Here is a 10969-nt window from a genome sequence, read left to right on the forward strand (position 1 = left end):
ATTAGTAATTTGTTACAGACAAAAACTTGTGTGAGACGGTCTCACATGTCGTATTTTGTGATACGGATATCTTATTTGGGTCATCCATGAAAAAGTATTACTTTTTATACTAAGAGTATTATTTTTTATTGTGAATATTGATAGAGTTGATTCGTCTCATATATAAAGATTCGTGAGACAGTCTCACAATAAACTTACTCTTTGTTACAAATCAACTCGGGTGCACTAAACAAATTATTTTTAAAGAAACGAAACATAAGGAAGTAGCGAGAAATTTGGAGATGCTAACAAATTATTTGAGTTATTATTTATTATTATTAACAAATTATTTAATTAGTTTTAAAATTTATTTGGTTATCATAATATTTTTTATCTACTTCCTATACTGAAATGAACAGTGTAATTACTCTAAAAGGTGATGCATTACTATCTCTGCATGTACATAATTTTTATCATATTTGAAATTTTTCCGCCAAAAAATTCTTTAAAAATAAATATTTATTAGTATAAATATATTCATTTATCGCATTAATGTGAAATTTTTTATTTTTTTAAAATTTAAATTTGAGTTTGATATCTATTGAAAATATAATTACATGTAAGTGTTTATATTAATTATATTATTTGATTTAATTTCAGTTATGATATTGAGTTTTGTGTTATTTTTATATTTTAATTATTATCACTCTCTATCATATTGAATAAAATATAATTTTTTTATATAATATCATATTTTTCAACTTTAAAAAATAGCTTGTTCATGAATTTTGATGCATTGAATGTCTGTAAATTGTTGTTATTATTATTATATATATTAATTAAAATTTCAATATATTTTTCTAAAAAATAATTTAAAATTTTAATCAAAATTTTTCATCTAATAAATAAAAAAAAGTTTGTATTTTTGAAAAATATATATTGATTTTTAAAAATTTTGATAGACAAAATAATATATGATTTGTAAAATATATTTTCTATTTTTTTAATTATTAACAATTTCAGTCAGCGAAAATAAAGAAGTCAATTAAACGACAAAAGATTGTTATATTCATTTAAATGTTATCTATAATGTTTAATCTAAGATTCTTGTGCTTTATAATATAGAGTGTGACTAACCAAGAAAAGTAAAGCAATTAGAGATTTTAATTTAACTAGTAGGATTTAATAACGAGAAATTGTTTTTCTGGTCTATATATTTTTTATTTTTTATTTGGTTATCTATATTATAAAATTACAGTTTTAGTCTTATATCTTCGTATTGTTGGTAATTTAGTAATTTTTCATTGAGATTACTGATTTGACAGAACATATGTCAGTATAAGATCATAACTATATAAGTGCCACATCAGCGCCAAGTCGAAAAAAATGACTAAAATTAAAAAAAAAATTGGACTAAAACTGGATTTTGTCAATATAATAGACCAAAATTAAAAAAAAAACAAAAAGAAAAACAAACAAACATAAAAATCCAAAAAATAATTTTCCTTCTAAGAAACTGACCCTTGATTTTGTATACTCTAATATTCTCTTGCACATAATACATACATATAAATTTATTTTTTTATATTAAATATATATTTTATATAAGAAATAGATAGATTATGATAAAAATTTTAAATTTTTAGAAATGAGAAATCATTTCTATATAATTTTTCAATAACTGATTAGTATAATTATTTAAATATGAAAATACTTTATTATTTTTAAATAAATTTTTGTGTTAGGAGTGTTGTCATTTAAGATTCAAAAAATATCAAATTAAAGAATTTTTTATTGATTATGACAGAAGTAATTGAGCTACAAATTACTTAAATATGATTTTGCGATATTCTTTATTAAGTAAAAATATTTTATTTTCGGTCTATCCGAAATGGATCGGTTAAACATTCCATAGGATATTCTTGGTATATAAAAATTATATCAGATATTAAAGTTGGTTATTTTAAATATATTTATTTTTAATAATATAATAAGTATGGACAGTGAATATATTTACAAATAATTATAGGATTATATTTTTTTGAAAAAATAAAAAAGCCAAAAATGGTCGCTTTTCTGTGTACTCTCACTCAATAAAAAAAAAAAAAAACTAGTGAGTGGTGATTGAACTATTATATGCTAATTAATTATTTTTTATTTCAACAAATTTATACGCTACAATCTTGATCCACATCGAAAATAACAGTTACACAAACGTACTGGAATTCCTATCGTTGATATACAAACTCCCTTTGGATCGACGGATCGATAGCGGCCGTAGCACTTGTGCTGGCAACATTCATCATTGCAAACCCTCTCCCCACACACACCAGTCTGCTAATTTCGGCTTGCCTAGATTCAACACTCGTACCTTAAATAATTCATTCACCTAACGCGAAGAAAATAGAACAAGGACAAGGTAAAATGTTAGCTTGAGAGCACCCATTTTCAGATGGCTTCAATTTTTCAAAATATTCAAGATTTTGTCGATATTTATCACATAGATGTACCATAATATATAGTTGTGTTTTTTTTTTTCCTTTAATGATTGCTATTTTTACCACAAGATTACTACTTTATAACTTGAAAAATTTCAACTTGTTACAGAGATTTTATTCTTAAATTACGAATATCTTAAGTGAAATCGGAAATGTTGTTTAAATTTTATGCTTAAAAATTTCACACACACACATATAGATTTGTGATGAGGTCCAGACTGGAAGCAAGGCCTAAGAGACGTACGGGTTGTCTGAGGCACAATCTTGATGAGGGTACAAAAATGCTGAATTCAAAACATGCCATTTGTATAGCCACTAAAACTCGTTGTCATGAAAAGTGTGAATAAATTCTTCTGAATTTAGTTAAATTTTTTTATCTGCATAAGACACCTTTTGAAGTAAGTGCAAAAATAGTCACACAAAACTCAGTGAATCAAAACATTTAATGAAAAACAGTAGATCAAGTTCAGCAACAATAATATAAGGTTGCAAGAAAGTAAACACACAAAGACTTATTTCTAGAAGTTCGAAAGATAAAACTCTTCCACATATCTCGTTCTTCTGTTTGCAGAAGATATCACTAGAAGACTTTGACTGTTAATTTACTTTGTACAATCCATTTCGACCAGAAGATTTGAGTTACACCATTATCACTAGCTAGTTTTTGGTAAAACGATAAATTGTTGGTCCTACAATTAGTATCAGAGTCAAGACTATGTATTCGATTTCTGCTGATTGCAAGAAGTATAATTATTGTGAGAGAGTTAGTCGGGTGTAATAACTGTCTCTGTAAGATAGAAAAATCAAAAAGTGGTGCTTGAGTTGTAGAATGATTTAAAAGATTCGAGTTGCATCATTACCAACAGCTACAACTTTTGGTAAAGTACACGAATAAAATAGTAAACTAGAAAATTATTCAATAGTTAGATATATGTTTACTTTCTAATCAATATAATTTATTTGATACATTTATTTTATTTTTATTTTCCCTATGACATAATTTGTAAATCAGCAATAAAAATAACAGGTACACATGCGAGAAAATCCAGGTATTGGCGCACATGCCGCCTGTGCGAGAAGGCGTTCATACTTGCTCGAGCACTTCCTCCAGCAGCACTCTAAGTTGCAGACCTTCTCTCCGCACACACCAATCCCCATTTCACATATATCCTTATCAAAGGGAGCAAGTGCCTCTATATTCCTTGAGCAATCTGCTTCCAAGATGTAATTTCTCCCATCTGCATGCATGCATGCAATCCAAATATTATCAGATTTACCTTTAAAATGAATTTGTCTGATCGAATGTTTACTGCTACGTTATAAATATATTTAATTATAATAATTTCACAACATAAATGTAACATTTTGATTTAGATATGTAATTTCGGGAGAAATGTAATCGTCAAATACATTTAGCGTGTATGTCTGTTGCGTTACATGTATCTCTCAAACAATATTAATGATCTTTGCTTTCATACATCATGGTTCTAGCTAAATGATACAATTACATATATATTTTGAAAGAATATTAATATATGTTGTTAGGCTGCAACGAAAATTTTAATTTAAAGATGATTTAATATATTTTAAAATTACTGATAATAAATATATTTTAAATTTTTTGGCTATAATTAAATAAATTTTTTTTACATCATTGAATACTATTTATGTAGGACCGAGCGCTTGCCGCTTTACCAAAAACTATAGCTGGTGATAATAGTGCAACTCAAATATTTTAAACCGCACAGCAGTTCAAGCACCACGGTTCGATCGCTTTACCAAGTAAGGACAATTATTGCACCCAACAATCTACATCCAAATAATTGCACTACTTGCAATCAATGAGAATCGAACTCGTGACCTTGGCTCTGATACCAATTGTAGGAACCGAACGCTTGTCGCTTTATCAAAAGCTATACCTGGTGATAATGGTGCAACTCAAATTTTTTAAACCGCACAGCAGCTCAAATACTACGGTTTGATCGCTCTACCAAGAAAGGACAATTATTGCACCTAAAAATTTAAAGGGGGTAAGAAATGAATTCACCTGAAAAAAATAATATGACAAAGAGAATGGAAAACGTATTGACAGCACCCATCCTATGGCTTCCACTCGTTTTTCAAACACGATATTCCCATTAAAATCGATTATATATATATATGTTCTACTTTTGAGATTATAAATTCACCATTAAGATTTACAAGATAACATGAAAATCCAAGTTATTGCCATCATAATATATATAATCAGGAGAAAAAAAGGCATGATTAACATCATATAATATATATAATCAGGAGAAAAAAAGGCGAAAAGGCATGATTAAAATTATACGATGCTGGTAATAACTTGGATTTTCATGTTATCTTGTAAATCTTCACGATTAAAATTATACGATGCTGGTAATAACTTGGATTTTAATGTTATCTTGTAAATCTTCACACAAATTAGATTACTCGAGCTCGAACAAAAAATGGTGAATTATATATAACTTTAAGTTTTCAATATGTTATATATATTTTTAATTATATTGAATAAAAAATGATCATTATAATGTTTGATTAATTACAATTAAAATATATTAATAAATATTAAATCAGAATTCCGAGAGGCACTTGATCCAATCTTATCTTTAATTGAATATAATTATATCAGCGAGTTATCTCCTGATTCTATTAATACAACGAAACAATTTAATTTGTTTGCCTGCAGAAACGTGTTTCTTGAGGTACCAACCAACTAGCTATCGAGCTTGATCTTATGATCCTTCTTGGCATACTCGCTTCGCGATATGATCACGCCTTTCTAGTGTTGCCTCGTACCATGGTACTTGTATATATAGATGCCTATGCATTCTTATACGAGATTATATCACTATCATACGTTGTAATAACACGTAGATACCTTGGTTTGTTTTGTTTGGTACCGAGCTTTCCGGTTGACAGCAGTACGCACCTCTCTCGATTTCGATAAATGACCTGTCAGCGACTTGGATTGGTCTTCCTTCCCTAGGCAGCGCTAAGTGGCTGGCAAAGGCCAACCGAGAGGGGAGAACGAATGGCTTAGGAATAAACCGGTTTCGAGCATTCTCGTGCCACTGATTGCTCGTGCAAAAGCTGTGGATACCCAGTGGAAAACTATCTACACATTCTAAGGTCTTTCCGCCTTGTTTGAGGTAAGTTGTTCTCATTTGTGACATCCATATGGTTTGTGAAGTTTTGCTGAGTTTACTTGACTAACGTGGTTTGAAAACTTCCGTGTTAGTCCGAGAGTTTAGCCAGTATGCATCGAAAAATAGTAGTTACAGATTCTATTAATGTCGTAAAAGAAAAAGACGTTGAAGAAGCGAAAGATTAAAATAGCAATTGACTTAATTAGCCAAGCCATTAAAGATTTATATTAAACATAATTTGTTTTATAAATAGAAAATAAAATCGAAAAATCTTTAATATTATATAATACATGTGTAAACGATCGAAGTTTTGAGGCAATATTATTTTTAAAATTTAAACAGTAATTGTATGGCAAGACTTCACGTCATTTTTAAAAATCTGAATTTTTTTTCTTTAATTATAAAAATAAATTATGTTCCATTATTTTTAAGACGGTTGTGCAAGCGACTTTATACCATGTCCGTCTTCAAAATCTACAATGGTTTATGTCGTTCTCTCAATATGATGGTTTATAAATTTTGGTGGAGCAATAATAAAGATGGCTGTGTTTGTTGGACTAAATGGTATCAGTTTTCTTGTACAAATCTCAAGGAGGAGTGGGATTCCAGCCTTGCAAAAATTTAACTAAGCTCTCTCTTGTTGCCAAACAAGGGTGGAGATTAATCCAAAATCCTAGTTCTCTTCTGGCCAGATTTTTAAGAGCAAAATATTTTTTACATCACAATTTGTAGATGCTTCGTTGGGATATAGTTCATCGTATCATCGTATGTTTGGCGAAGTTTGTTATGGGGTGGGTCGGGTTTTGCTTCAAAAGGGCTTACGATGGCAGATTGTTTCTGGAAATCCAGTCCGAGCTTTTAAAGATGCCTGGCTCTTGAGATCTCTCACTTTTAAACCTATTACAATTGCAGCATCATGTTTCGAGAATATGAAAGTGAGTGAGCGTCGAACAGAATTGGGATAGTGGAATTGGCATTAATCGAACAAAATTTCTGGCAAATAGATACTGAAGAATTTAGAAGGTTTCCCATCTTTGCTTTGTCCGGAACTGATAAGTTGATTTGGCATTTTTCTTCAAATGGAGTTTACTCAGTTAGATCCGGATATTTTTTGGCGTTGGGAGATCGGGTGGGCTCTGGCAATGGTAGCTCGGGAGGAAGCACTCGGTACTTCCGAAAACTTTGGCACTTAAAACATCCAAAGCAAGATCAAATATTTTTTTACGGAAAGCCATTCACACAATCATACAAACTCATTTTCATCTAGATGTGAAGGGTATTAAAGTTGACAACATCTGCCCGTGTTGCAATGTTTTCCCAGAGCATAGCTTTCAAACTCTTTGCTTTTGCTTTGGTGCGTCGGAGGTGTAAGAAATTTCGGCTTTATGGCCGATATTATCTCGTTTTAAGGGTCGATCTTTCATGGGGTATTGGTGTGGTTGCAAAGGATGCTCATGGATGGTATTTTCTCAGCCCATTTAGCGGAGTTTTTGGCAGTTAGGGAAGGCTTGGTGTTGCCATCTCAACAATATCAATGGAAAAAAAGATAATTATCGAGACTGACTTGAATAATGTCTCTAAATTCATAGCTGGTTCACTTCATTTTGTTGAAGACAAAGTCATCGTTATCTTTTATCCATCAACTCGGTTCAAAACTTTCGAGCTTCAAAGTTCAACAGTGCCGACACACAACTAATGGGGTAGCTCTTATCTTGACTTCGAATAGCTCAATTAAGGGTGAAAACATCTTGTATAAAGATTTTTGTTCACAGCTTATAAGCAAATCTGTGTATTTTGACTTGGTTCAAGTTTAACGCTAAATCAATTGATTCTAAAAAAAATATATCAATTTACCAAAAAAAATATGGGTTGGTAAGGTTTGGGGTGATGTGAGTTGATAATCTATGTCGTCGCATGATCGATTCTCGTGTGAATCATATTTCACACCAGAGTATTGTGAGATATGCAGAGACTCGATTTTTGTTGTACTCTCTTTCGAATCATTACCTACTGGTCCGCGTTCCTCAGTTTATCTTCTCATCTAGGTCAAATGACCTTGACTGGTGTAAAATTTTTGTCACCATCGCAAACCTTTATAAGAAAAAATCTGAAAACGCGTCAAATTCTGAGTAGGATTTGGTCGGTCGGTTGAATGTAAAAGGCACGTGAAATCATGTTCCCATTTCCGTACATTTATCCCCTATCAAAATTAAATAGTTTTTTTTAAAGTTTTTTTAAAAAAAAGAATTTGCCGAGAAAGAAAAAGATTTTTATTATATTTTAAATAAAAATTACGTAATACCAAGTGTTTATATCATTTGCCCATTTCGGATTTATGGTTCCCAAAAATATTTATATTTAATTTAGTGATTTTTTTTAAAAAAAATAGAATAAAGATCCTTCATTTGAATCGCCAACTGAAAAAAGTTTGATTATTGAAATATGAATTTACAATCTTTTATTTATTGAGCTACCGTATTTGGCATTTATTTCGAAGAAATGGAAGGACACAAATGGAGATAATATTTCTAATCATTTTTCTTTTAATAACGTACGAGACTATGATGTCAGAATTGAACTGTAATAATTGTCACTTTCCTAGTTCCTGCTAATTATTAATCTAATTAAATACTATTCATTTATTTTCTTAAATGGATATCAGTCTCTTCCATGTGCTTTTCTTTGCTAATGTAAACTCAACCCTGAATTGAGATGTCAGTTGGATGAGACGGTTTGTCATTTATATCTTTTGTCATGATCTTCATGTCTATCAAGATCTTTATTTTTTCGGATTTAAGAAAATCTTCGAATCCGAACAAACGAAAATTATTTCTTCATTTTCATTTCAAAAATATTAATAAAATATGATGGTGGTGAGTTGTGGAATTTCCCGAATCCGAGCTTATTATTATAATATTAATATTATTATTAATAATTTCAAAATTTTAATATTAATATCAATAATAATATTATTAATATTTTTAATATTAATAATAATAACATTTGCGGTGGATTGGAGATGTCGATAGTTTCTCCATATATACTCACCTCGAGTTATTTCGAGAATTTTAAAAAATTCTCCGAGTTATTTCGAGAATTTTAAAAAATCCTCCGAATCCAAAAAATCAAAAACCATGTCCTTGTTTCGGGTTTTTCTTATGGGCACGTGAGAAAAATTATCTTCCATAATCCAAAAACACAACGAAGACCAAACTATATGCCAATAACATAGAGTATGTCTCTTGTGAGATGGTCTCACGGATCTTTATCTGTTAGACGTGTCAATCCTACTGCTATTCACAATAAAAAGTAACTCTTAGCATAACAAGTAATACTTTTTCTTTTCATGGATCACCTAAATAAGAGATCCGTCTCACAAATACAATCCGTGAGACCGTTTCACACAAGTTTTTGCCAATAACATGATACGATTTATATTAAAAAGAGCTAAAATTGTTGCGTTGTATCAATATCAAGTAAATGAGAAAAATGCGTATATATAAATATATCCCGACCTAATATTATATAATATAAGTAGATTAAAGGTTTCATACTTTATGGTATTTTTAAAATTGTAACTGATATATATTAAGTTATTATTAAATATTAGGTGGAGATGGATCCGACCATTGCCTCCAAATTCTATAAGAACAACTTGTCACTCCTATTGTTTAGAGCGTAGAGAAAACAACAAAAAACAGCACAAAAAATATATATAAAACACTCAATTAATTATGGGATCAGAAGAAGAAACCAAGAAAGTTGACGAGGGAAAAGCACTTGTTTCACTACTCAAGGAGGAGGATTTAGAATCACCCTTGAAGCCTCCTCCCATAGCTCAAGGTTTTCAAGTATTTACTTTTATTTTGTTTGTTCTTTTAGGAGTGATTATTAGGAGTTTTATCAAAATTTTCCATGATTTTTTTTTTTCAGAGGAAGCAGCAGAGGATGGAGATGAAAAAATCAGTAGGAATTGCGAAGGCATGGGTGATTTGATTTTTTCTTGATTTTTTTTTTTTTTTTTGAAGAAGTTTTTTCTTGATTTTTATATTTTCCATTTGACTATTTTTTGTTTTAAATATTATGTATTTCGGTGCTCTGTTGAATAGAGTCGACACTTGCAAGGGTTGAAACGGAGAAGAGATTGGCGTTGATTAAAGCTTGGGAAGAAAATAAAAAAACTAAAGTAGATAACAAGTAGGTTTCTTGATGTTGATGATCTTGTATTTCCATATAGGTTATACATACATATACATATATATATACACACACCACACACATAAAATTGTGGGTCGTAAGTTTCCATCACTAATTTATTCTCTATTTTCTAGTTTTTTTTTTTGGGGGGGCAAAAATAAGCTAATTGTTTCTTGATGGCTCATAATTACATATTAATGCTTGAAAAGCTTTTACTCAGGGCTCACAAAAAGTTGGCTGCTATAGATGCATGGGAGAACACTAAAAGAGCATATATCGATGCTCAACTCAAGCAAATTGAGGTAATTTTTTTCCAAGAATTCGGATGTATATATTTCAAAATATATTATCACTTTCGGAGGAGGACAGACTGGAGGAGCGAGGTAGCGACTCTATAAGTTTTGAGGGTCGAAATTTGAGTGTTGGGATTATGTATGGATCCTTACAAGTCTTAGGGATTGTCTTGGTTCTAGCAGATTCATTGTTTTAGTATTGGTTTCATATTGTGTCTAACTACATCGGAGTGAATTTTACACGTAAAATTATATCTCTCATAAACAAAATCAGGAAAATTTTGAAAAGAAGAAGGCAAAGTACGGGGAAAAGATGAAGAATAAGATGGCTATATCTCATAGAACGGCTGAAGAAATGCGAGCGACAGTTGCAGCTGATTGCGAGCATGCTGTTTTCACGGTGGAGGAGGCGGCTGCGACATTCCGTGCGACGGGTCGCGTGCCTAAGAAACTTTTTGCATGCTTTGGCTGTTGATTTTTTTGAAAGAAATGTGAAAGTACAGTTTCAGTTTCTGAAAATTGATTGTAAGATACTGTGATTAGCATTTCTGTTTTCTTTTTCCTGTCTTTTGTACATACATTTTGGTGTAGTTTGTGGTTGTATTGATTGATGATTTGGAGTAGCTTGAGTTGATACATAATCATGAAATTTGGCCACTATTTGGGTCACTAACCACTAACGTCACCCGTGACATAGGCATGATCAGGATTCTCAAATCAACCAAATTTGATTTCTTTTTCATTCGAGTTATTTTATATATTCTAAATGGATATGCAACCCATTTTTCTAAAATGAAATTATGTCTCACGGAAGATCATGGAGAAAAAATGA

The 10969-nt window shown here is 30.6% G+C and overlaps 1 protein-coding gene across 2 annotated transcripts; it reads left to right on the forward strand.

The window, feature by feature from the left end:
- The first annotated feature begins 9285 nt into the window (after nucleotides 1-9285).
- Nucleotides 9286-10760, forward strand: LOC142533185 (remorin-like). 2 transcript variants are annotated; one of them, XM_075639852.1, is made up of 5 exons: nucleotides 9286-9490; nucleotides 9581-9634; nucleotides 9757-9844; nucleotides 10065-10146; nucleotides 10412-10760. In XM_075639852.1, exons 1-5 carry the CDS (start codon nucleotides 9382-9384, stop codon nucleotides 10610-10612), a joined length of 534 nt encoding a protein of 177 aa, XP_075495967.1. In that variant the 5' UTR covers nucleotides 9286-9381; the 3' UTR covers nucleotides 10613-10760. The 2 variants fall into 2 exon arrangements, with proteins under 2 accessions (XP_075495967.1, XP_075495968.1); XM_075639853.1 differs by having other exon boundaries at nucleotides 9290-9490; nucleotides 9581-9628.
- Nucleotides 10761-10969: the final 209 nt, after the last annotated feature.

This window comes from Primulina tabacum, chromosome 18, assembly GCF_025594145.1.
Source record: "Primulina tabacum isolate GXHZ01 chromosome 18, ASM2559414v2, whole genome shotgun sequence".
Lineage (NCBI taxonomy): Eukaryota > Viridiplantae > Streptophyta > Magnoliopsida > Lamiales > Gesneriaceae > Primulina > Primulina tabacum.